A 25998-nucleotide genomic window follows, 5' to 3' on the forward strand; every position below is an offset into this window, starting at 1 on the left:
TGGGAGCTGGAGGGCAGGGACTGAACTTGCAACTTCTCTGCCTGCCTCTCGTCCCATAAATGTTCACTCTTTCCTTCTGATTGCTTGATGAGGAAAAGCTTTGGAAAGGCACAACGGACACTTCATAGCAACATGAGTTTAATGGAAATGACCAGTGGGGTCTTCGAACGTGGTGGCGAACACTGGGTTTTACAAGCTGAGGAATGGCTAAACCCTTTTTTGTTGTTCATGTCCCCCAGTGCTCTGACACTTCTGTCCCTGCCCTTCCTAGGGGTAAAGCCAAGGCAGAGAAGGATGGCTGGCCCCCAGGTTTTGTCACATGTCTTTTTTGCTGTGCCTCAATAACGGGGCCCCTGTGGAAGGATGCGCATCCAGCTCTGCAGGTGAGGGCGTGGCTGGCTGAGTGGCTGTCTGTGGGGTGTCTCTGTGGAGTCCACCGGTCAAGCACGTGTCTGTCGGAGAATTGGTTTGAAACCTTCCTCGGCTTTTTCTACCTTTGTAGCCTTGGTCAAATCACAGGCTCTCTGAGTTTCAAGTGTTCCGTGTGTACGACAGGGGTGATTAATGTCTCCTACCTCATGCTCTCTCTGGTTGTGAGCATTGAGAGAATGCATATGGTCAACATAATGCATAATGGCACAGTGCCTAGCACATTCTGAGAGCTCAAGTGTTAGCAGATATTATTTTTTATCCTAATGTTGAAGTTTCTGTACCCTTTGGCCCCTGTATACCTCTTCTTGCTGCTTTGTCCAGTTTCCTTGGCCATTGCCGAGAATTTGCCCTTCCCCTGTCCCGAGCCCCCAACCTTGTCTTTCAAGACTACCTGGGTCACCTTCTGAGAAGCCCTGTGTGACCCCATTCACATTCTCACCTCTATTTATGAATATGTCTTTACTCTTTTACTCCACTAACTGTACTATCAACTTCCTGGGCAAGAGCTATGATGCCTGACTTATCTGTGTATCTCTAATATCTGCATCCCCGCCAGGGCCTGGCAGGCTTACAGTAGACCCTGAATAAATGTTGGATGAATAAGGGAGAATACATGTCTGTATTTGCTTTTTGAGTGTTGCCTATGTGTGTGTGACTGTGGTGAGTCCAAGTTTTCATGCACTTCTCAGTGTCTAGTCGTGTGTGTGACGAGGGCTTGTTTCCAGGTGTGTCAGATGGTGACTGAGTGTGGGACTCTATCTCTGACAGTTTGTGTCTGTTTCTGAGAAAAGTGCATGTCTGCGTGGGTCTGTCTGTGACAGCGCATCTGTGGTTTCTTTCTGATGGAGTGGATGTCCGTTTGTATTCCTGTGACAGATTCTGGTTAGCTATTTCTGGACAGTTTCAGTGACAATGCTGCATGTCTGCTGGTGTGTGTGTATATGTGACTGGGTCTGTCCATGTCTGTGTTTGTGACACTGCCCATCTATGTGGCTCAGTCACGAGTACATGTTGGCCTTTGGAGCGATGCATGTGTGTCTTTGGAGCATCTGTGTGTCTTCCTGTGACAGACTCTGGGTCTCTCATTTCTGGGACAGTACAAGTCTTTCTGTGACAGTGCATCTCTGACAGTGCCAGCATCTGTGACAAGTTCTGGTGGTGTGTCTGACAAGGACATTTCTGTGTCATTGTCACATGGTAGTGTAGGTGTATGTGAATCTCTCTGGAATGCCTGTCTTTGTAGCTGTATCTCTGGGTGTCATTCTGGGACATAACTTTTTCTGGCAGCATGCCTGCCTGACAGTAGATGTGTCTCTGTGACGGTGCATATCTGCATGTGTGTCTAGGACAAGTTTACATGAATGTATCTGACAGTACATATGTGTGTATCTCATATGGTACTTCTGTGTGTGTGTCTTGGGAGTGCATGTCTGCCTGCAGCGTGAGGCCTATTTTTCCCAAATTTGTGACTGAGGATATTTTAGCTCTGCGAGCTCTCTGTTTCTCTCTCATCTGGAGGCACACCCCCAAACCACCACCACTCTGGCTTGCTCCCACCCCCTGCCGTTCCAGATTCTAGACCTGCTGACTGGGCTCACGGCCAGATTTAGCCAGGTCTGTCTAGGTTACGGGCTCCAGAAACACCCCACAGGCCGCTGCCTCCAGGCGTGGGAACGCTGCCTTTGATCAGCGCATCCTCCGCGGTGGTGGTTAGGGGGGTTACCCCTCCCTGGCAGCTGGACAGGTTCTTCCAGGATTCTCAGCTTCAGTTTTGGGTCGGAGGCCGCCGGTCGCCTAGAGGGCTCTGGTCCTGGGTGAGGAGCACTCCTAGGAGAGAGGGTCCAAGCCACAGGCCCAGATTCTTAGAAGCCAGGCCTGGCGTTATCTCCGCGCTAATCTCGAGGCAGTGGCGGCAAACCAACTTCCTAGGAAAGGAGGCGGTGCAGTTATTTTTTTAAGTTTATATCTATATATACACACATGCACACACATATATAAAAACAACCCCGCGCAACAACCAAAACAAATGCGGTTGCTGCAAAGGGATTCCCAGAACCAGCTTCCTCTTCGCCCGCCCCCCTCGTTTGCATGCAGGCCCCGCCCCCGCGGAAGATCCGGGGATGTATTTGCATAAGGGGGTACTTGAAGCGTTGCGGGTGGTATGCAAATAGGGACTGGCTCCGATTGGCTGGGGGACAGCAGGTGCCTCGTCCGGATTGATCAAAGCCAAGTAGGCGGGGCTGTCGCCCGGGGCGACTCTCTCGGGAGGCGCGTGCCCCGGCTCAGTAGCGTTGGGGCTGGCGCGCGCGGCGAATCTTAACATTGCGCCGTTTGCAGGCGCTTCTGGGCCACCAGTTTCCCTACCTTCCACCCTGGCGCCCCCCAGTCCTGGCTCCCCGGCCTCGCTGCCCCGGGCGTCCACGCCCTGCGGGCTCAGCGGGCTCAGCGGGCTCAATCTGCGCAGCGCCTCCTCCATGTTGACCAAGCCTCTGCAGGGGCTCCCGGTGGCCCCCGTGACCCCCACGACGCCGCCAGGTGAGCGAGGCTCCCCTACCGCGACTAGGCCAGGAGGGCTGAAGTGGTTGAGGGCTGCGCGAAGGGAGGGGGGAGGGGAAGAGGGGAGAGGGTCGCGGCCGGGCTTAGCACGCCGCCACCCTGAATTCCTCGTCTCCGCCTGCGTAGGAGGCAAGGATCGGGAAGCGTTCGAGGCCGAGTACCGACTCGGCCCCCTCCTGGGTAAGGGCGGCTTTGGCACCGTCTTCGCAGGACATCGCGTCACAGATCGACTCCAGGTATTCACCACGAGGGTCTTGGGAGGATCAGGTGTGCGCATGGCGGAGGCGGGAGTCCCGGGGCTGGGATGCTAATTGACCAGGGAATGAGCTTACAATGGTGTGTGTGGTAGGGTCATGAGGACCAGGATCCGGGTTGCTGGGGGTGTTCGAGGGTGCACGCGCGCGTGCGCGCGCGCGTGTATGTGTGTGTGTGTGTGCGTGTGTGGCGGTCCAGGTGGGTATGTGGGGGATAGGGGGGTTCAGGGCAGGGCGTCTGGAGGTACAAAGAGTGAGACGGGGGAGTGCGGGTCATGAGGTCTCTAGACCCTGGGATTCGGGGCATGTGTTTATGTGTGAGAAGACGGGGACCTAGAGCTGAGATTTTGGGGATTTTGGAGGCAGGTGTCGAGTGTGGAGTCGAGAGGCCCAGGACCCCGATACAGAGTTGGGGTGTCCTGGAGCTGGATAGGAAGATCGAGGGCTTGGGGTGTTTAGGAAATTCGGAACTCAGGACCTGGAGTCCTGAGTGAGGGGTCCTGAAGCCTGAGAAGGGAGAGCCCAGGGCCAATGATGGTGAGAGAGGTGAACTTGGTTCTGGAGATTTGGAGGGCAGGGGAGAAGCCCCAGCTCATTTTGGGTTGGGTGTGGTGTGGTTAGGACCAGAAAGACTAGGGTGAGGGTCAAGACTGGGAGGGGTCTGGGGGGGTTATCTGCTGGCCCCCTCACCTCAGCCCTCCTCTCCAGGTGGCCATCAAAGTGATTCCCCGGAATCGTGTGCTGGGCTGGTCCCCCTTGGTGAGTATCTTTGGAGTCCTTCCCGACCTGGCGACGCCATCTCTGGCGATGGACTCACCCCCTTGCCTTTCTACGCTTGTATGACTCCTTGGGCCCTGTAACGGTGAGAACACTCCTACCAGCCCATGTTTATTCCCCTGTGGTGCCATCCACACCTCCATACAGTTCTGACTCACCCCAATTCCCCTAGAGCCCTGGATTCTCCCCTCCGACCCCCCTTTCTCATCTTCCCTCCAAACGCTGCCTCAGGGGCTGCCCGCAGGGCATGCTGGTGGGGAAAGGGGGGCAGAGGTCACTGGTTGCCATGGTGACGGTGGCTGCCTCTCTTCTGCCGTTGGAGCGCTAACGGACAACAGGGCGGGTCTGGGCAAGTTGTAGAGGCGGGAGCGCCCCCTGGCGGCCTCTGGGAAGCCTGCGCCTGCGCAGCCTGTGAGACTCAGAGGGAGACACTGCGCCTGCGCAAGCGGCATTTTCATCACCGTGAGAAAACCTGTCTGAGGCTGTGCAAGTCGGTGGCCTGGCCAGGAGAGGGCCCCACCTCAGGCAGGAAGGCGGCTTCTGGCAGTCTCTGTGCCCGTGCAGGGCTTCTAGAGTGGGGCTGCTTTTGTGGCCAGCAACATTTATTATGCCTTTTATTGAGCACCAACTGAATGTCACAGCCATTGCTTTTTTTGTTGTTTATAATGTGGTTCATTATAAAAGCTTACAGTGTTCCAAGTCTCACTAAATACTTTCAGTCAGCATGGTTCTAGGTGCTTGGTGACAGTGACAAAATATCATATGACAGCATTATTGAGTTCTTACTTTGTGCCAGTACCTTTGCAATTAATAACTTTCAGCTATTTAACAAATGTATATTGAGCATCTGCTGTGTGCCAGGCACAGTTCTAGGCACTTGGCAAAATATTAGATTTATTGAGAGCTCATTTTATGCTAGGTCCTTTTCTACTAGTTGTTTTCACCTATTTAAAAAATATATATTGAGCCCTACCCTGTTACCCAACACTGTTGTTAGCGCTTGAGCTGTGTCAGTGAACAAAACAGACAAACCATTACATGGTAATATTATTTATTGAGTGCTAACTCTGTGCCAGACTCTGCTATAAAGTGCTTTTATCTATTTAACAAACATTAATTGAGCACCTGCTGTGTGTAAAGTACTCTTCTTCTCTCTCTGGAGATGTCATTGAACAAAACAGATAAAATATTACACAGTACTGTTCATCAGTTGCTGCTTCTGCTGAAGACCTTTTGTTAAGCACCACTTTCATTTATTCTTCAAGTATTTACTGAGCTCCTATGTGCATAGGCATGAGCATAGGCTTTTGGCTCAATTCACCTTCCCAATGGCCGTGTGAGTTTAAGCCCTTAAGACCAGGAAACTGAGGCCCAGGGAGGAAAGTGGATTGCTCAAGGCCACACAATCAGGAGGCTGAGGGGCTCTGATTTAAGTTCCGGTGAGAAGCCAGCCTGAGAGCTGCTGGCCTGATGTGTGTTCTCTTTTCTCTCCCTGCTTCCCCCCACAGTCAGACTCAGTCACATGCCCACTAGAAGTGGCCCTGCTGTGGAAGGTGGGTGCAGGTGGTGGACACCCTGGTGTGATTCGCCTGCTTGACTGGTTTGAGACACCAGAGGGCTTCATGTTGGTCCTTGAGCGGCCTTTGCCCGCCCAGGATCTCTTTGACTACATCACAGAGCAGGGCCCGTTGGGTGAAGGCCGAAGCCGCTGCCTCTTTGCCCAGGTAGTGGCAGCCGTTCGGCACTGCCACGCCCGTGGAGTTGTCCATCGTGACATCAAGGACGAGAACATCCTGATGGACCTCCGCCGGGGCTGTGCCAAACTCATCGATTTTGGTTCTGGTGCCCTGCTTCACGATGAACCCTACACTGACTTTGATGGTAAGCCTTCCCTAAATCTCAGTGGGGAGATTTTTTTACCCTTTATCTTTATGGCCTCTTGACCTTTGACCTCCAGTGCTAAGGTGTCCTGTAACCCTTGATCTATAATACACCTTTATAAGCTTCTCGATTTTTAACATTGAGGACTCTCAAGCCTTGCCCCCTGATAAAGTCCATCTTCTGACAGTGCCCTGACCTTGTTCTGGGCTCTTACTCTGCTGAGGGGATCCTGTTATTATCCTGAGTGTTCTTTTTCTGGGAAGGGGATCCTACTTTTAAGTGCTTTAATCTGTTGAGGGTAATCTGCTGTTATCTTAACTGCTCTTTTTCTGGTGATGAGATCCTGCTGTTCTATTTAAAGAGCTCCTATTCTGGTAAGGGGACCCTGCTCATACAGTGAGTTACTTAATTCTGGTGAGGGGAGCCTACTTTCTGGGGAGGGTGGGGTGGGAAGAAGGACATTATCAGAGAGTGGTCTAACCTCTGGCTTGTGTTCAGGGACAAGGGTGTACAGCCCCCCGGAGTGGATCTCTCATCACCAGTACCACGCGCTCCCAGCCACTGTCTGGTCACTCGGTATCCTCCTCTATGACATGGTGTGTGGGGACATTCCCTTCGAGAGGGACCAGGAGATTCTGGAGGCTGAGCTCCACTTCCCTGCCCATGTCTCCCCAGGTGAGGCCCTCACTGGCCCCAGCCCAGTGGACTCCGTCCCTCCCAGGGACTGGTGCCCGCAACCTACTGCTAATCTCCTGTGTGCTTCTGCTCTGCAGACTGCTGTGCCCTAATCCGCCGGTGCCTGGCCCCCAAGCCCTCTGCCCGACCCTCACTGGAGGAGATCCTGCTGGACCCCTGGATGCAGACACCAGCCGAGGATGCACCCCTCAATGCCCCCAAAGGAGGTCCCACCCCTTTGGCCTGGTCCCTGCTGCCCTAGTCCTGGCCAGGCCCCCACTAGTTGGAATAGCCATCCCACGGCCATGCCACAGGGATAGATGGACATATGTTGATCTGGTTTTACAGGTCACTAAAAATTCAGTGTTACTAGGGTCAGAGATTGGGGATCAAAGGTCAGAAGACATAAGCCAGGTCTGCCCAGTCCCCATCCCAATCCTGCTAAGGAGCCTTCCTCCCAGAATTTATGGTCTCTTATTCTGGAGAGGGGACTTCCTTCCTTCTCATTTTGCTAAGGGTGTTTATTTGGTTGAAGTTACTTTTGTTCTGAGCCCCAGGACACTTATTCTGATGAGTTGTAACCCCTATACTGGCACCTCCTGCCACCACCACACAAACTTAGTTGAAATGCTCTCACTTGGGCAAGGGTGCTTTCCTTCCAATACCCTAGCAGCTCTTATTAGCAAAGGGACCCTTTCCCCGAGCCCAGGGTCTCATATTCAGTGAAGCTGCTTGCCTACCTCAGCCCAGGGTTGCTTATTCTGGGGGAGGTAATGCCCTATTGTTATCCTGGGGTTATTAGTGGTTTTTTTTCTTTTTCTTTCTTTTGGTGAGGGGACCCTACTCTGTTATCCCAAGTGCTCTTATTCTGGTGAAGAGAACCCTACTTCCATGATTTGGGAAGAAATGGGTGATGGACACCACCAGAGTCCACTAGGATGGGGTGGATGGTTTTTTGAGGGATGGGGTGGGGGAAATAAGTCTTGTTGTTTGTTCTCCTGGGGCCCTCCCTCTCCACCTTTTTCAATTCTTGCTGCCTCCTTCTGAGCCAGGATTGTCCAGTTGCTGAAATGTAAATACTTATGTATTAGGCGGAGGGGAGCTCCAACTGTGTCCTCCTCTCCCTTCTCCCTCTGCCTGGGTTATTTAAAAAGCCATGTGTGGAAACTCACTATTTAATAAATGTAATAGAATCAGAAGCGACTGGCCATTTGTAGATGCAGCAAGGAAACCCACTATTTAATAAACGTAATAGAATCACAAGTGACTGGCTGTTTGTAGATGTTGTGGGGCATTTGTGTATGCTGAGCCAAGAGGGAGATGAACTGGATCTCCTCTGCCTTCAGGAAGCCTCAGTCTTGTGGTGCCATCCTAAAGATGTTTTATCGGTTCATTTCAGCAGGACCACAAAGAAAAACTGTTGACCACTCCCCTCCCCCCAGCTCTTATGTAGCACCCAGTATGTGCAGAAGGGCTCTGTTGGAGAAATATTGTAGACCTTGAGGATGTTTGGACACATCCCCAAATCAAAGGTGGCCAGCTCGGAGGCAGAAAAACCTCCTCCTTTCCCCTGATCCCAGGGGAGGAAATAAATCGCTTCCCCATGGGGAAGAAGAGCCTTCTCAAGGCACCGGTGAGGGTGGGTCCGGGTTGAGCGCTGACAGGAATCTCTCCAGCCCGTCCTTGTTTTTTAATAACACGCGGGTGTAGTCACCCGTTTTGCCCTTACCTTTTCACCTCTCCCTTGCCTTCTTACCTGCTCATCCCTCTCATCGCTCCTTTCTCAACTCTTAATTTACCTGCCCTGCCCTATTCTATCTTGGTTTCACTTGTCCTGACCTCAGCTGTACCTTCTCTTGCCCTGCTTCCAAAAGCTAACCTGTGAGCCTCTCACCTGCTGGCTTACGTGTCCCTTTCTTTCTTGTTGTCCATCCTTAGTGGTGACTCACTTGTCCTCTCTTCTCTCAGTCTCAATTCTCCTGTGCCTTTTCATTTGGATAGCCTCTACTGCTCTGCTTTTATCTGCTAGCGTACTTGCCTGGCCCTCACCTGCCCCGCCCCCTCAAAGTCCCATTTCCCTCCCAGACGCCCGAGGGCTCTCCAGGAGGCGGGCCCTCACCGGGGATGGGAAAGAGGAACTTCAGTCCAACCCGGGAGCACCTAGGAGTTTTGATGCGCAAAGGGCGGTGCCATCTGGAGAAGGTGCCAATAAAGAGCCAAGATGGGAGAGGAGCAGCCGAACCAATGAGACGGGGAGACGGGATGGGCGGGTGATATGGAAAGCGGAGTGAATGAAGACAAGGGCGGGTCTAGTAACGGGAATGGGCCAATGAGGCTCTGCAAGGATGGCGGGAGGCTGAGCTGGCCGCGTGCCCAGTCTCCCGATCCCGACGGAATTTGGAAATCCAGAGACCGCTGTCTTCCATTCAGTGTTCAGGAGCGGACCAGGAAAGCCACTGCTAGAGCCAGCCCCTCACTCGCCCCAGCCCCACCCCGAGAGGCCCGGAAGCGGAAGTGACGGACACGGAAGTGGCCTGCTGTTGCCGAGGGGACGGGCCAGGCAGATGCCAACATGGCAGCGGTTGGGTCTGGCGGTTCTACCGCGGCGGCCGGGCCAGGGGCTGTCTCCGCGGGGACGTTGGAGCCTGGGACCGCGAGTGCGGGTGAGACAGGCTGTGGCTGAGCAGTCGGCGGCGGGGCGGGGGTCGGGATCGCTGGGGGAGTGGTCAGGAAGGTTCCTTACTGAAGCGAGAGGGAGCATCCCGTATGGACCGACTTTTGTGTGTGTGTGTGTGTGTGTGTGTGTGTGTGGTGGGGAGGAGGGGAGGGAGGACGGAGCGGATCATTGTGAGTGTTGGGGGGGAAGAGACCATTCTGAGGGTGATGGGGGGGTCCCTTCCAAGTATGGAAAGTAGAGACCATTCTGAGTCTGGGGGAGTTATTTTCCTTTGGGGAGGCTAAGACCATTCTGAGTGTGTGTGAGGTCTGTCCTTATAGAAGGGAGAGAGCGTTCCTAGGGTGGAAGAGTTCTTATAGAAGGGAGAGGCTATTCTGAATGTAGTGGTTTCTTCCTTATAAAGGGACAGAGGCTGTTGTGAGTTAGGGTGGGGCGGTCCTTCCTTATATGACTTAGAGAGTCCATTTTGAGGATAGGGATGTCCTTCATTATATGGAGAGAAGACCGTTCTGGGGGTCCCTTCCTAATGGAGGTAGAGTTCGTTGTGTGTTGGAGTGGGAGGGTCCTTCCTTATATGGTGGAGAAAGGACGTTCTGAGGGTGCTGGGTTCTTCCTTATAAGCGGGGAGAGTTCATTGTGAGTGTGAGTGGAACTAGGAATAATTCCTTGGCTGGAGGTAGGGGGATGTGGTGGTGGGAGGATGACTGGACCATGTGGAGTATAGGGAAATATTTCCTTATATCGTTCAGGGAACCGGACCATTCTTGGTGGAGTAACCATTCATTATATGGGTTCAATCCTTGGGACAGTGGGGGAATCATTTCTTATATTTGTTAGCCCATCCTGGGTCAAGAGTGATCAGTCATCATAGGAAAGAGGGATTGGAGAGACCATTCTGAGTGTGGGGGAATGGAATAATTTATTAGATGGGAGAAAGATGGTTCCTTAGGGGGTGGACATGTCCTATAGAGTGGTCTCATTCCCTCTGTTGGGGTATCATTCTTTACATGGGACAATCCCTCATTTAATAGAAGCATCATTTCATGTAAATCTTCAGTTTGCACGTCCATAAAATGAGAATCCTTATAGTTCCTTTGGAGATCAAAGCGATATAGGGGTCTGTTGAGGTAATCCATATAAATCCCTTAGCCCAGTGTTAGGCACACAGTAAGCACACAATAAATGTCGAGAATATAGTTGGTATTCTGTCCAGGGGAGAGTTGCTTCTTACTCAGGAGAGGGAGAGAGGGAGCCGAGGTGGATCTCCAGGGCCTGCCTCAGCCATTTCCTGACACCTCAGCAAGGATTCCAGGTATGGGCTGGACACTGGGCGGGGCCCACTTTGCCTTTCTGGCTCTTCCTGCCTGTGGCTGAGGCACAGAAGCAAGCAGGCGGGATCAGACCCCCACTGGGTCCGGACAGGCAGGCCGAGGGAGGAGGATCCTGGTTAAGGAGAGGAGAGGGTGGTGGTGTGGCTATACCCCAGCAGCTTCTGACTCCTTCTTCCCCCTTGCTCCTTCCATTCTCACAGCTCACCGGCGCCTCAAATACATATCCCTAGCTGTGCTGGTGGTCCAGAATGCCTCCCTCATCCTCAGCATCCGCTATGCCCGCACGCTGCCTGGGGACCGCTTCTTTGCCACCACTGCTGTGGTCATGGCCGAAGTGCTCAAAGGTCTCACCTGCCTGCTGCTGCTCTTCGCACAGAAGAGGGGTACGAGCCAGGGAGGGAGTCTATGCTGGGGCTGGTGGGTGGGACTCCGTGCGTGTGTGTGTGTACCCGCACCCACTTTGGGGGCTTGCTGGGGGAGTAGTCCCGTGTCTGTGAAACTGCCTGGGGAGTGTGTAAGTGCAGCTAAGCTGCCTTGTCCCTCCAGCCACACTTTTATAGCCCTAAGCCCCGGGAGCTGGCCTGTGTGGATCGTAGGACTGAGACAGTCTGTGCAACAGGTGACCTTTACGTGACTTATTTACTTCTCTTTAACTTTCATAATGGAGAATTTCAAACACATACAAAATCGGAGAGGATGATAAAATAGTAAAATATCCGTGTACCCATCCCCCAGATTTAACAGTTATCAACTCATGGCCACTCTGCCATTGAAGGGCATCAATGATGATTCACTCACTGCCAATCTGTATGCCTGCCCACCTATCTCCCTGAACTATGTCCCAGAGGAAGTCTTATTTTGAAGTAAATCCCCTGGTATTATCTTGAATAAATATTTTGGTACATTTAGAAAAAATAACTGCAATGTCTAAAAACCATCTATCAAAAAATTACCAATAATTTTATAAGTTAATAAAATAATCAAATATCCAGTCAATGTTCAAATTTCAAATTTAAACAATGTTCAATGTTCGAGTGATTTCTCAAATGTCATAAAAGTATTTAAAAATTGGTTTGAATCAGGCTTATATAGGTCAGCGTTGGTGATTGGTTAATGGCTTCTAGGGCTGTTAACCTCTAGATTCCCCTCCAACTCTTTTTTTTACTCTCTGCAGTTAATTTCTTGAAGAAATCAGGTTGTTTGTCTTATATACTTCGGGTAGCCTGGATCGTGCTGACTGCCTTCTTGTGGTATTGTTTCACGTGTTCTCCTTTCCTCTATATTTCCTATAAGTTGAGTTTCTACTAATTTAAACCCCTCCCCGAAGGCTGCCTGCTTTAAAATGTTGCCCAGTCGTTTCTCTATAAAGGCCTTGGATGCGCCTCTGCCCTCTGTGTTTACACTGAAGAAAGCATTTGTACCTGCTCATTAGCTCCCCAGCCCTGGGAGGCAGCAGGTTAGGAACCCACCCGCTGTGTCCTTGATTGATTCTGAGACACATCTGAGGGAACTGTGTGGCAGGCCCTGCTTCGGCTGTGGAGGTGGATGTGTTAGAGTGCAGACGTGCATCTTGCCCTCATAGGGCTGACATTTTACATGGGGAAAAACAAATAGCTACAAACTTAATCACAGGCTTTCATCTTTTATCTGCAATTTCAAACCCCCTCCCCCAATTTTTTTTCCTGAATTAGCTTGGTGGCAAAACTTGGCCTGACCTGATGTGGGGCTCTTGGTGTGTTTGTGTTTTTTATTTTTCCCATTTGGTGTGAATATTTATACAAGTCACTGCAGAAATATGAGTGTGCTTGATTATGGTGTGCAGCCCCATATATATGGGGTGTGTTATGTGAAGTATGTGGTATATATATCTACCATGTTACCTCTGTAACACCTGGAAATTTCTGAACACCAAAATCTCTGGGCCCAGGAATTTGGGGTAGGAGATGAGAGACCAGTGACTACTCCTGGGATTAATGCCGGAAGGGCAAGGGCAGGGTTTTGTCACGGGAGTTCCTGCAATGACCTTTTGCAGTGGTTGTGGGGTTTTCCCTGAGGAGTGACACTCAGCTGAGACTTAAATAATGAACTGTAAAAAAGTGGGGTGAGCTTTGCAGAGGCTTCATGATATCAGAAAGTATTCTCATTTATTGATTGGAGCAGGTCTCAACCGGGCTTTCTGCTTAATAGTCAAGCCTGCATTCTTCCACGTGGCAGGGGCAACTGTTGGTGTGGGTAGGGCTGACAGAAAGATGCCACCAAGTAGGAGATGGCCCCAGCCGTCAGGCAGCTCAGGGACCAGTAAGGAGCTAGGACAGGTCTAAAAGTTGAGTCTAAAACTTCCCCTCTGTTCAGTAAACAGTCCCCCACCCACACTCCTAGGGCATCTACTGCATAAGCTCCTAGTTAATGCTGGTAATTTCACTGTACAAAACGTGTGTTGAGTGCTTGCCCTGAATGGGGCTCTGTGCCAGGGAGGTCGGCTGTAAGATGAATGAAATATGGTCTGTGATTCTTGGACACAGTGTTAAGGATGATTCTTTCGTGTCCGTTAAACTGAGTATCCGAAAGGCCCGCTGGAGACGTGGTTGTACTGTAGAGAACTTGAGAGCACAGACCTCGTTCTAGCCCTCGGAGTCGAAGTGCGGTGGGGAGACACAGGACCGTCCCGGTCCTGGCCCTCAGGGGATCCCCATCTTTGGTAGTCGGTGCTAAAAAGGGCTCTTCTCCCCCCACCTAGGTAACGTGAAGCACCTAGTTCTCTTCCTCCATGAGGCTGTCCTGGTACAGTATGTGGACACACTCAAGCTCGCAGTGCCCTCTCTCATCTACACCTTGCAGAATAACCTCCAGTATGTTGCCATCTCCAACCTGCCAGCTGCCACTTTCCAGGTGAGCCCCAAGCCCAGCCAGTTCCACTGGGGTGGGGTATATAGAAGGCTGAGGGGGGCTGCAGAGAGCGGGAGCTGTGTCACCTTTAGAATGTCCTTGGAACTCCCTCAACCTCGTCTGTGAGAATTGGGAATGGAATTGGTAATAGCTACTCACTGAGATGCTGGGATGATTAAAAGAAATAATACTTGGGAAGAGCCCTTGGTTGGCAAGAGATAAGCTGTAGGTTATTTGCAGGCAGCCTTGTGAAATGGTTCAAGAGCCTGGATTCTGGGACCAGGCTGCCTGGGTATAAATCCCAGCTCTGCTCTTCCCAGCTCTGTAATATTAGGCAAGTCACTTAACCTCTCTGTGCCTTAGTTTTCTCATCTTTAAATTGGACGTGACAATAGTGCCCACTTCATACGTGAGGATTAAATGAACAAATTCATGTGAAGTACTTAGACCCAAGACCCGGCATAGAGTGAGCGCTATGTAAATGTTTCCTGACATTTTTGTTGTGCCTGACTCATTTGCATCAACACGAATTTATCAAGACCTCCCTCAGCACAAAGTCTACCATTCATTCATCACCTGGTGTGTGAGATGTTGCACATACAGCAGCTGTATCTTAAAGGTGATGATGTCAGGGGTCAGACAGGGCAAATGCTTTGTTCCTCGTCAGAGAGCCAGAAAATGGGGTAGGGATGTGGACTTGGGTGTGGCCTGGGCCTTCCTTGCGCAGCCATCCTCCTGTGTGCTTTCTGGGAGACACTGCAGAGCTATTTAGCTGCATCTCAGTTGATGGCCAGTAGCTAGACATTTTTGCTGTCTTTACTGTCATCTACCCCACCCTGTCCCTCCATTGTGCCAGGGGGCCCGTAGTGGATGCTGGCCGCCGTGTGCACATGTTGGGGGTTGGGGACAGCCCTCAGTGCCTTCCATATGCCACTCGCAGGTGACGTACCAGCTGAAGATCCTGACCACGGCCCTGTTCTCCGTGTTCATGCTGAACCGCAGCCTCTCCCGGCTGCAGTGGGCCTCCCTGCTGCTCCTCTTCACTGGCGTCGCCATTGTCCAGGCACAGCAAGCCGGTGGGGGTGGCCCACGGCCACCGGACCAGAACCCTGGGGCAGGCCTAGCGGCTGTTGTGGCCTCCTGTCTGTCCTCGGGCTTCGCAGGTGTCTACTTTGAGAAGATCCTCAAAGGCAGTTCAGGCTCCGTGTGGCTGCGCAACCTGCAGCTGGGCCTCTTTGGCACAGCCCTGGGCCTGGTGGGGCTCTGGTGGGCTGAAGGCACTGCCGTGGCCCGCCGCGGCTTCTTTTTTGGGTACACGCCTGCCGTCTGGGGTGTGGTACTCAACCAGGCCTTTGGTGGGCTATTGGTGGCTGTCGTTGTCAAGTACGCCGACAACATCCTCAAGGGCTTTGCCACCTCCCTGTCCATTGTGCTGTCCACCGTTGCCTCCATTCGCCTCTTTGGCTTCCACGTGGACCTCTTGTTTACCCTCGGCGCTGGGCTGGTCATCGGTGCCGTCTACCTCTACAGCCTCCCCCGAGGTGCAGCCAAAGCCATAGCTTCCACCTCCGCCTCCGCCTCCGGGCCCTGCACTCACCAGCAGCCTCCGGGGCAGCCGCCGCCCCCGCAGCTGTCTTCCCACCGTGGAGACCTCAGCACGGAGCCCTTTCTGCCAAAGTCAGTGCTGGTGAAGTGAGGGCTGGTGGCGGTGGGGGGAGACAGGGAGGGGGACTGGGTGGAGGGTGTTGGGCATTTGCAGGACCCAAGTCGCCACTGGGGCCTGGCTCCTCTGGGGTTGGAAGAGTTTTTCTCCCAGGTCACAGAGACTTCTGGAGGGGCGTGGGACTAGGCGGGGGGTCATGTGAACCCTTCCTTGTAGGCTGACCTTCCTCCCCTGGAGGGAGTTTTTAGAGCTGCCTCCTCTGCCCCAGTCTAAGCCATCTGGGGACCGGGTCAGGGGTGTTGTCATTCAAGGCCTTTTGGTCTGACCCCCTCATTTGGGGGGGGGTGTCCCCTCATGCCTGGGAGAATCCCTCCCAGCAATCCCACAGCCTTTTTAAGGACAAAATGGACAAAAATCCTACAGCTCTTTGATAATGACTACCTGTGGGGTTCGGTTTTCCATAGCTTGAGGCCCTCTCTCCTCCCTCACAACCACACTGGATCATGCTAGCAGCTCAGTCTTTTTGTGGCCTTGGGGCAGCTTCCCTGACAGGAGACCCTTGAAAATGGGCCTCTTGTGAGCACCCAAGGGGAGAGGACAGGGTGAGAGCTGAGGGGTGAGAGCTGAGATTTTCGCATCAGCCCATTCTGGGGGAGGGTGCAGACGTGGCCATTTGGTTTTTAGTGGGTTGGGGATTTGTGGTGCAATCAGGTAATTAATGATCCAGGGTGTGGGAAAAGCGTGGAGGGGAGGTCATTGAAGTGGCGGAATCTCACTGAATCTAAGACACTGTCAATTGCCGGATGCACGGTTATCATCTGAGACGTCCTGAGAGGAAAAGTAAAGCTGCTGACCACACTCTTGGTACCCCACTGGCTGTATGAGGCACCCTACTTCGTGAGGGGGGGTGTCTTAAAATTGCTGAAATGTGGAACCTGCCCCCTGCACTCCCCAAAGCTTATTAACCCCTTAACTGTCTCCCAGGGTGTGCGTGTGGATGTGTGCGCGCGTGTGCATGGAAGATGCCTGGGCTGTCTTTGCTATATGTAAATAGGGCCGTTGGATTTTTATTTTTGATTAATTTGTTCTGATTTTTGGGTTTGTTTTCTAAAGAATTGTAACGAACAAATGTCAGGATACCCGATGCCAAATAAAGATGTTGTATTTATCTAGTCCACGTGTAGCTTTCTGACCCAGAGGACCCGCTCTCTCTGCGTGGGCTCTATTACTAACCGCAGGACTACCAGCTGCACTACTGTCGCTCTCGCTTGCTCACCACGCCCGCCTGCCAGCCCACCCCAGCTTTCTGTGTTTTTCTTTCCTCCCCGTTCCCACCACAGGTTGCTCACCAAGGTGAAGGGTTCGTAGCCGCTGGGATTGAAGACGCTGGCCTGGCCTCGTTCTCCTTTCTTGCCCTGGCTCAGCCGGGACCAAACCCTCTGATCAGTATTAGGGGTGGGGGGAGGTAGACACCAAACCCCCTGTCCCCACCACCCCCGCCCCCATGCAGGGCAGCAGTCATGACTAAACTCTCTGGTAATGAGGGCCTGGAGAGGACCCACCTTGGCTCCCAGCCCCTGCCGCCCCCCGTCCCTGCCACCCCCCACACTATTTCTTAGGTGAGTTTTTGCAAATAAAATGTGTTTTGCATCTTGCTGGCTTGGGTTGGGAAGCCTCGAAAGTGCGAGGGAAGAAAGCATTCAGGCCTTGTGGGCATGATCCACCAAAAAGCTTTTATTACAAAGCCCGGGGGTAGCACGGGGGGCTCAGTCCTGTTGCTTGGTTCGGGAGGCCTCGGCGTTGGCCCTGAGCACAGCCCCTGGGGACGGGTAGGGGCGCTGCTGGAAGAGGGGCCCAGCTGCTGTCGTATCTGCACCCGTCTTGGCCTCGTTCCGCTTGGGGAGTCCGGTTGACCATGTGCCCCTGGAGGTGACAGAAGATCAGGGGGTGAGAATACGGGATGTAGTAGGCCCCCCCCCCCCCCCACTGATGACTGCGGGAAGGAGACAGTGAGGAAGAAAGGAATGGTCGCTGGTGTGGTGAGTCACAAGGCAAGAGAAGGGGTTGTGAGCGGTTGTCACTCACCGGGGTGCATCCGAGTACGAGCTGGGGTCCATGGGGTCTAACTCTTCATCCTTCCGGCTCGCCGCTGTCGAAGTAGGTGGCAGAGTGAGGTCTTCAGTGGAGGCACAAGGAGCCTCTGATCACTGAGTTCCCCATCCCAGGAAGAAATGGAGCCTGCGGCCGCGACAACCCACACCACCTTCTCCCAGATCCCACGTTTAGGCATCAAGGGAAGTGAGGGCTTCCTTCCATCATGCACCCCGGCTCTCCCTCGCCTCACCCCAGTCCCGGCCCTGTCAGCTTACCCTTCTTGCTCTTGGGGTAGGGAGCTAGCTCCTCCCGGCGATGGTGGCGCCGTTCTTTGCTCTCTTCTCGGTCTGCCTTGTCATACCCACGGTCCCGGTCCCGATCCCTGTCCCGCTCTCTCTCTCTGTCCACCTTGTCATAGCCTCGCTCTCGGTCTCGGTCAGACTTCTCGTGGCCCCGGTCTAACTTCTCGTGGCCCCGGTCTGACTTCTCGTGGCCCCGATCTGACTTCTCGTGGCCCCGGTCTGACTTCTCATGGCCCCGGTCTGACTTCTCATGGCTCCGGTCCAGCTTCTCTTCAGCATCTGGGGACATGAAAGCTTTGAAGTGACCTTCCTCCTCCCATCTCAGGACCTAGCAGCCTCTGCCTTTGGCAACCTCCCTGGCCTGAGCTGGGCCTGCCTGTCTCACCTGACCCTCCTGGATCCACCATCATTCACCTGACCCCTCTCTGAGAACTGCTAGAAGCCCTCGAGGCACGCTTGCATCTGCCAACTCACCTGCGTTACTGCTCCTGAGCTTCTTGGCAGATTTGGTAACAACGGAGTTGGGGTCATGTGGGGAGAGCCAGGACACGAGGTCTGTGTCCACATTCCAGTAGTAAGGGAGCCCGCTGCGGGGCAGTGGGAGAGTGGGAGGGAGGGAGAAAAGGAATGTCAGCATGGATGTTCCCCCTTTGTAGCCTCAACTCCTGTCTCCCCCATCTCTGCCTATACCTGCCCCACGTCAGGACCCCATGGGGAGGACCTCCATCTCTTCCCCTGTGTCCTCCATTTACCCCAAGGCCAGGGACGGCACAGGAAGGATGAAGTCAGAAGTCAGCTCCCCTCCCCGCCAGGTCCCCAGGCTCACCAGGATGGGTCGAACACTTTGTACCAACTTGGTGGCAGGCCCTCCAACCGGGTAGCCTCATAGTCCACAGGATCATCGTCGTAGTCCTCGGCAATGATCTCTTCCTCCGGTTCTGGCAGGGCAGGGAGGGGGAGAGCAGTGAGGAGCAGGGGGATTCTCACCCTACACTTAGGGCCTGGGGAGACGCTCACAGTCACAGAGCGCGTGCGCCAGGTCTCAGCTGCCCTGGCAAATCTCACTCACATTCCAAATCCAAGTATCTGAATATACAGATTTACCAAAAAATGTACCTAAATCTGTTCTATTTCTGGGTTCACATAAGATATGATATATTGTTACCCAAACCAATCTGGTTTCAGAGTTTAGAAAGGGCTTCATCACCAAATGGATCCATATTTATTCAGGTCCTGAGTTCAGGTAGTTAACTGACACCACACTATCCAAACCTATTTGGATAAAATGAGTTTGAACAGCAAGGGGTTTATGTGAAATTATGTCCAGCTCTCTTCAGCTCCCAAGCTTGGCAAATATGGGGTTTCTGACTCCTGTATATTGAGTAGCAAGAGTCTGGACAGCAAGGGGTTATCTAGACACTGAGTCTATTCAGCTCCTGAGGCCTGACACACAGTAAGCACACAACAGTTGTCAGTTCATATCAGTAAAATAAAAAAGGTGTAGGCTGTCAGCCCAGTATCTGGCCCTCAGTAGGCCTAGCACAGATTTCAGCTGTGGAGATAACTAACAATGAAATGTACAGACAGACCTTGGCGATGTTGCAGGTCTGGTTCCAGACCACCACAATAAAGCGAATATTGCAATAAAGTGAGTCACACACGGATTTTTTGGTTTCCCAATGCATATAAAAGTTAGGTTTACACTATACTGTAGTCTAGTAAGTGTGCAGTAGTATTATATCTAAAGAAACAACGTATGTACCTTAATTAAAAATACTTTATTGCTAAAAAATGCTAGCCAGCCTTCAGTGAGTTGTAATCTTTTTTGCTGGTGGAGGGTCTTATAAAAAACACATTATCCGCAAAGCACGATAAAATGAAGTATGCCCCTATATGTCAGCAACACCATAGTGTCTGTCACACAGTAGGCCCAAAACAGATGTCAGCTATAATCATCAGTATTTTTAATAAGATATATACGGTCAGCACAGTGCCTGGTACTCAAGAGGCTGAAAATAAATATCAATGATCATTATCAGTATTATTAACTACAAGATCTATGTCTGGCACACAGTAGGCTTGTAATAGATGTCATTTATCAATAAGGTGAAAATAAGATGTATTTTCCAGTGCCTGGCATACTGCAGTCCAAAACTGATGCCACCTTTTACTATTATTGACAATAAGGTCTAAATATTAGCAGCAGCAGCACAGTAGGCCTACATGATACATCCTATCATTATTTTATACTGTTAACCATAATGTGTATGCCAGGCACTTAGTAGACCCAAAATACATGTCAGCTATTGATGTAGTGAACAATAAAACAATAAAAATCACCGGCACAGTGCCTGACACCATGGGAGGTCTGACGTAACGTCATCAGTATGGTAGAGAACAAAGTAGTAGCATCCTGCCACTGTACGTGGCACATGCACAGGAGACTGCAGATGTCAGCTACCTTTACTATTAGGTACTTTGTAACCACTTCCATGGATCGATTGATGGATTATACCTGGCATACAGTAGGCCCAAAACAGTCATCAGCTGTCAGTATTAAGGATGAAATGTCTATCTCCCCCGTGCCCGGCACGTGGTAGGAATCGCTGTCAGGAATCCATATTTTTAACCATGAAATGCCTGCCACCCCGCTGCTCGGTGCACAGTAGGCCCATGCTAGTTATCAAGTGGCAGTATCAACAACAAAGTGCCTGTCCAGCCTGGCGCACGGTAGGTCCAGCTGCTCTTAGCTCTCTCACCGGGCTCAAGATGTTTGAGGATGCCTCTCTTGGCCAAGCGGGTCTGTAGCGCAACGGGAAGCGGCATAGTGGGTACCAGACCGACCTAGGGACAGACAGACACTCTAAAAACCAGCGCAGATGAGGACTGCAATCTGGAGCCTGTAACCAAGTGCCTCCCCCGAGCAAGCACTCATCTGGACCCCCACCTCCCCACCAGCACCAATAGCTGGGCGGACAGAATCTACGCGCGAAAATGTGGGAGAGATGGCAATATCACCAAAACTCTCACCAATCCTCCCCGGCGGGCCCAGCGCTCCATAACCGGGTTCCTAGCTCAGGCTCCACCCACCGCCGAGGGGGTCAAGCGCAGCTCCCCCGCGCCCCAGAAATGGGTTCACCCAACGTCCCCCAAAGACTGCCGGGTAGGAGGAACCAAATCGCTGGGGTGGGGGAGGAGACTGCAGTACTTCCTCTAGCTCCAAAAAATGCGCCCACCCCGACGTTACCAATACAGTCACGTGGGTAGCAGAAGACTGTCAGGCCGGTCGCCTCGCTCTGGTTGCTGCTATGATCACCAGGACCCCACGACTCTCTTCTGCCAAAGCACTGAACGAGGTACTCTCTCCCCAAGCCTTGGAGTAACTGGGTGACGCTCAGGCTGCGGTGAACAGATGACGCAAACCGGGGTGACCAATGAGAGCATGCCTTTGGCCTGCCTTATGGCCAAACGACCCAATCATTGCCCTGGAAGAGGTGGAGCGCTAGAGGGCCTGGGTGCGTTTCCAATGGGGGCGTGGCCCGGTCGGGGTTTAGCCAGACTGCGCTGCCGGACGCCGGCGCCATGGAGGAGTACGCTCGGGAGCCTTGGTACGGCGATGGGCACAGGCATCGGGACTGTTGCTGCGGCGCCACGGCCAGCTGTGGGAGGCGGGCGGGGGAGGCACCGGCCACACAGCGCCACGTCCCAGACTCGGGAGACGCTTAGAAACTTGTCTCCTTCGCTCCCGTCCACTTGATTCCTCTCACTCGGGCTCCGTTAAGAGAGGCCACAGCTGTGTGCCTGGAAGAGAAGGTGCGGTGCCGGACGAGACACTCCACGTTTCCCCTGATTACGTATACCCCAGTCCCTCTTTGTTAACGAAAAGACACGGTGGTCGAAACCATTCCAGCCTGGGCGGGGGGGCGGCGTTGAGCGGAAATACCCGGGGTTACCACGCGGGGTTTTTCCCAGGTCGCTTTAGTTAGTGGGGGCGGGGCCTGGATGAACCTATTCTGGGCAAGGAGGGGGTGCTGGGTCCTCCCCCACGTTCTGCTCTTGGTTTTTTCTATGTGTCACGGTTAAAAAAGAGAGAAGAGGGCGGGGCTTGATTGGATGTGCTCCTTGTCGGAGAAGGGAGTGCGACCCTGTACTACTTTAATAGCAATACTACCTAGTTAACACTTATAAAGCGCTTGTTTAAACGTGCTAACTCTTTGTATCAATTCATTTAATCTTTGATAGTAGTAAAGCTGATTCCTTGGTTGACTGCGAAGGGGAGGGTAGGACAGGGCGAAGACTACTGTTTTTCCTCCTTTGCACTATTTCTTGCTTACATGAGGGGAAAAATAATCTCATTATTATTTGAAGTGCTAATTCCTTTTCAAGAGACTTGGTTTCTTCCATTTGGAAGGAGTCCCTGTGATATGGCGTGGGGGAGGGCTCACATTAACCCCGTCCCCCCCTTCCCGTTTGCAGCCCATGGCGGATTGTGGATGATTGCGGTGGAGCCTTCACTATGGGTGTCATCGGCGGCGGAGTCTTCCAGGCCATCAAGGGCTTCCGTAATGCCCCTGTCGTGAGTCCTGGCCTTCCCTGGGTGGTGCCAGGGTCCTGCCCTGCCCGCATGGGCTACTGCTCTGAAAAGTGCATGGAACTGCCGGTCACGTGCCCTTACTCATTCTGGTTCCTGCTTGCCTACTGTGTGCCAGGCCTAACTCCAGGATATGAGGTTTGGGGGGGAACTGCAATCATGACCTCTGTACCTCACCGCCCACCCAACTGGAGCTCCTTTGGAAACTCTGTGCTGTCAAAATGGTCATGCCAAATCCTAAATGGTGTGCAAAGCCGGACAGATTTTACCTAGAGGCAGATTCCCGGTCAGAAATCTGGATAGAGGGAAGTGACAGGAGGTTAATTGGCAGAGGGAGGGCAGCCTCAAAGTTGAGAAAATGCTTTTAATTTAACAAAAGCAATTCTGTCTACCTCCCCTCCGGGAGATCTCATCAAATGTCATGGCTTTAAACGGCATCCCTTTGCCAGGGTCTCTGCAGTTGATGTCTCTAGCCCTGTCCCTCCCCTCAACTCCTGGAACTCTGTTTCCTGACTCTTTGCTTGAGTTTCTCCCTCTCATCCTCAAGGTCTCAGCACAAATGCTCCCTCCTTAAAGAGGCCTTTCCTGACCCCTCGGCCCCTGTGGGATCTCTTCGTCCTGTTTCCTTTAGAGTGCATGTTGCTGTCTGAAGCTATTGTTTCTCTGCACCCTCTCTCGGGATCTGTCTCTGCCGCTACCCTGTGAGCTCTGAGAGGGCAGGGGCCAGGTCTGCCTGGTTCACTGCTCTGTCCCTGCGGACAGCAGAGTGCCTGGCACATAGGTGCTCAGTAATCATTGAGTGAAAGAATGAGCACTTCCCAGCCCAGCTCTGAGAACGCCTATGCTGGGGTGCTCCCAGTCCCCTCGTTCCTGGCTGCTTCTCCACGTCTCTCCCCTTGATACTCCTGACAGCTCTCCCACCGCCTTCCCTCTCTTGAAAGCTAGAAACCCTGTCTGCCAGTGGCCTCAGTCCCGCTCTGACGCCCCGCCCCTCGCTTTCTCCCAGGGAGTCCGGCACCGGCTGAGAGGTAGTGTGAACGCTGTGAGGATCCGAGCCCCCCAGATTGGAGGTGAGAGCCCTGCGGAGACATAGGAGATGTGATGGCAAAGTTGGGAGTGGCTGCTCCTTTGGGTCTAGACTGCAAGCTGGGGGTCCAGAGTCTAGGCTCAACTCTGCCTAGGCTTTCCTGGGGGAGTGATGTTTCCAAACAATTTAATATGAGTGAGTTCTGGAGTTTAAACCAGGCCCTCGCTCTTCCCTGCTGTGTGACCTTGGGCTAGTGGCTTAACCTCACTGAACCTCATCTGTAACATGGGGATGACGATAACAGTAACCACCTCGGTCGTTTTGTGATTTATGTAGTTTACATAATACTTACTAAGTGCGAGTTGCTCTGGTAAGCACTTTAATAATATTAACTAATTTAAAGTTTCAGAAGTCAAATAGCATGCAGTGCCTAGATCAGGTCCTGGCACACAGTAAGGCCTCCGTAAACATTTTAACTATCCTGTTGTTATTGGGCTTTGCTGACCTCTTTCCTTCTCCCTGAAACCAAGATCAGAATTTCGACAGTTATAAAGATCACAGTTGCTCTGTTCAAAGCCATATAGAAGATAAACCTGCTTTTAAACACTTGTTACTCCCTTTGAAGGGGAAGGGAGTGTCAATGGTGATTATAGACAGCTTGAAGGAGCTCCCACAGGGACAGATGGGGACTATCCGCTACCCCCTTTGCATGTGCGTTTTTCTCCCCATTCTTTGCCAGAGTATTCAGGCCTTGGAAGTCCCCAGACCCTGAGCCGTGGATTCTCAGCATACCCCAGGAACACTAATTAGGACTTGGTCCCCCTGCAGGTAGCTTCGCAGTGTGGGGGGGCCTGTTCTCCACCATCGACTGCGGCCTCGTGCGGCTGCGGGGCAAGGAGGATCCCTGGAACTCCATCACCAGCGGAGCGTTGACCGGGGCTGTGCTGGCTGCGCGCAGTAAGTGCCCCATCCCCCGGCCCCAGCCCCTTCCACCCTGTTCTACCTGCCCTCACCTCTCTGTCCCTGCCTCCTCACTCCTCCAGGTGGCCCGTTGGCCATGGTGGGCTCAGCCATGATGGGGGGCATTCTGTTGGCCCTCATCGAGGGTGTTGGCATCCTCCTCACGCGCTACACTGCCCAGCAGTTCCGCAATGGTGAGTACCTGGGGAAGCTGGTCAGGGAGGGGGGACATGGTCTCCCCAGCCTCCTCCACTCACCTTTGCCTCATTCTCCCCTCTCCAGCACCCCCATTCCTGGAGGACCCCAGCCAGCTGCCCCCTAAGGAGGGTACCCCAGCCCCAGGCTATCCCAGCTATCAGCAGTACCACTGAGGATGCGACCGCCTGTCACCGCCACCATGGGAGCTCCTCCTCGGTTCCCTCCCCGATGATCTACCTCGAAGGGAGGGCTGGCTCCCAGTTGGCCCTGGGACCTTCCAGAGAGGGCCTCTACTCTGCTACCTTGTCCCAGGGTGGGGGTGGGGCACCCCAGCTGCCCTGACAGGGCACCCCAGCCCCACACTCACATGTAACAAGCTCTCACCCCAGTCCTTCCTTGTGGCGCCCTGATGAGTATTTAAAGCTAGTTTTCAAATGTCTATGTATGTACTCCTTGAGGTACCCATGGGACAAGGGCAGAGTCCTCTTCAGGGACTTGGAAGCCCTAGCATTTGGAGTCGCACAGAGTGGGCTCTAGTAAATGTTTGTGGGATGAATGAGCAGGAGGGGAGTAAATCAAGATGCGAATAGGAACATGAATAGGGGTGTGTGGGGGCCAAGTGATGAATCATAACAGACAGAGGAACAGGCTTGGGAAAGAAGGGAGTGAATGCAAGGATTGCTGGGCTGGAGCGGGTAGCTTTGCATGTTGCATACCCAACCCCCACACGCATGCACACCAACACCTCTGGCCCCGCCCCCCTTGCCCCCATTGCCAAGGCTGAGAAATCTGACCTCACAATGAACTGTCTTTCTGGATACCACTCCCCTCATTGTGAAGGCGGTCCCCCTCCATGTGGCCTCACCGTGGACCTGGGATGGAAGCAAGGGTCAGGGCGACCCGGCCTCCGGGAAGGTGCCCTGTGTCAGTCTCTGTTCTGCACCATAGAGATGCTTCTGTTCTGCGATGCTCAGTGTTGTCAGTATTTTTTTTAAGGGAAACCACAAAATCACTGGAAATGAGTTTTCATTTTGGGATGGGAGAGTTATGGGAAAGAGATTTTTCTGGATGGACACAGCCCCCAACATGTCTCTTCCATGCAAACCCTGACTCACAGGGCAAACATTGTCTCTGCTGGGGTGCAAATGCTCCAGTGCAAGTGGCCTCGTGGGAGACAGGAAAACTCCCTTTTGTGTAAGGCATCAAAGAGGTGGAAATGCCCTCTCTCAAGAAAATCAGCTCCCTGGGGTTGCAAATGCTGCGTCCTTGGGCCTCCTAAGGCCCCAACGGGGAACTGGCGGTCCCTAGTGGTAGCAGAACTACAACACTGCCTGCTTGATTGACTCAGTGCCAGGCCGTGCACAGCCACCCGACTGAGGGCCCCAGGGAGGGCAGGTTGGGGATACTGGGCACCCAGCACACAGCTCTCGCAGGGCCCCAGCCTCAAACACGTGGCTCCGCCAGCAGCAGCGACACACACCCCTGTGTAGGATGCGGTGCAAATCAGACCAGGGCTGCCACCCTTCTATTTCCTGGCCGCTTCCTCTGGTCTTGCCCTTTCTGTACGCCCGGGTCCCGCGCTTCCTCACCTCCAGGTTCCATCCACCCCCAGTATTTCCAGACCCCACTCTGCTCCTATCAAACACCACCCCACTAGCTCCTCTGGGCCTTCCCCTTCCAGGAGCCCACAGGTT

General features: G+C 53.0%; 4 protein-coding genes across 9 annotated transcripts; 3 read left to right on the forward strand and 1 right to left on the reverse strand.

The window, feature by feature from the left end:
• The first annotated feature begins 2669 nt into the window (after positions 1-2669).
• Positions 2670-7841, forward strand: PIM2 (Pim-2 proto-oncogene, serine/threonine kinase). The gene is made up of 6 exons (XM_014834559.3): positions 2670-2967; positions 3115-3224; positions 3951-4001; positions 5528-5900; positions 6399-6575; positions 6674-7841. Exons 1-6 carry the CDS (start codon positions 2907-2909, stop codon positions 6835-6837), a joined length of 936 nt encoding a protein of 311 aa, XP_014690045.2. The 5' UTR covers positions 2670-2906; the 3' UTR covers positions 6838-7841.
• A 1180-nt stretch (positions 7842-9021) lies between these two features.
• SLC35A2 (solute carrier family 35 member A2) lies at positions 9022-16788 on the forward strand. Of its 3 annotated transcripts, none has more exons than XM_014834564.3 (5): positions 9022-9238; positions 10784-10966; positions 13321-13472; positions 15000-15146; positions 16473-16750. In XM_014834564.3, the coding sequence occupies exons 1-5, from the start codon at positions 9148-9150 to the stop codon at positions 16599-16601; spliced, it is 702 nt and encodes a 233-aa protein (XP_014690050.1). In that variant the 5' UTR covers positions 9022-9147; the 3' UTR covers positions 16602-16750. The 3 variants fall into 3 exon arrangements, with proteins under 3 accessions (XP_014690050.1, XP_014690048.1, XP_014690047.1); XM_014834561.3 differs by having other exon boundaries at positions 9041-9238; positions 14410-15146; positions 16473-16788; XM_014834562.3 differs by lacking the exon at positions 10784-10966 and having other exon boundaries at positions 9031-9238; positions 14410-15146; positions 16473-16787.
• A 51-nt stretch (positions 16789-16839) lies between these two features.
• Positions 16840-20914, reverse strand: PQBP1 (polyglutamine binding protein 1). Of its 2 annotated transcripts, none has more exons than XM_014834567.3 (7): positions 20776-20914; positions 20288-20372; positions 18355-18466; positions 18003-18115; positions 17502-17807; positions 17218-17281; positions 16840-17055 (listed from the first exon to the last, which is right to left on the reverse strand). In XM_014834567.3, exons 2-7 carry the CDS (start codon positions 20352-20354, stop codon positions 16899-16901), a joined length of 819 nt encoding a protein of 272 aa, XP_014690053.1. In that variant the 5' UTR covers positions 20355-20372; positions 20776-20914; the 3' UTR covers positions 16840-16898. The 2 variants fall into 2 exon arrangements, with proteins under 2 accessions (XP_014690053.1, XP_014690052.1); XM_014834566.3 differs by lacking the exon at positions 20776-20914 and adding an exon at positions 20559-20701.
• On the forward strand, positions 20785-24743 carry TIMM17B (translocase of inner mitochondrial membrane 17B). Of its 3 annotated transcripts, none has more exons than XM_070502954.1 (6): positions 20785-20884; positions 22005-22104; positions 23126-23189; positions 23975-24103; positions 24190-24300; positions 24389-24743. In XM_070502954.1, exons 2-6 carry the CDS (start codon positions 22045-22047, stop codon positions 24475-24477), a joined length of 453 nt encoding a protein of 150 aa, XP_070359055.1. In that variant the 5' UTR covers positions 20785-20884; positions 22005-22044; the 3' UTR covers positions 24478-24743. The 3 variants fall into 3 exon arrangements, with proteins under 3 accessions (XP_070359055.1, XP_014690054.1, XP_014690055.1); XM_014834568.3 differs by lacking the exon at positions 20785-20884 and adding an exon at positions 20996-21136; XM_014834569.3 differs by lacking the exon at positions 20785-20884 and adding an exon at positions 21201-21341.
• The last annotated feature ends 1255 nt before the right edge of the window (positions 24744-25998 follow it).

Source organism: Equus asinus, chromosome X (genome assembly GCF_041296235.1).
Source record: "Equus asinus isolate D_3611 breed Donkey chromosome X, EquAss-T2T_v2, whole genome shotgun sequence".
In the NCBI taxonomy this organism is placed as follows: Eukaryota; Metazoa; Chordata; class Mammalia; order Perissodactyla; family Equidae; genus Equus; species Equus asinus.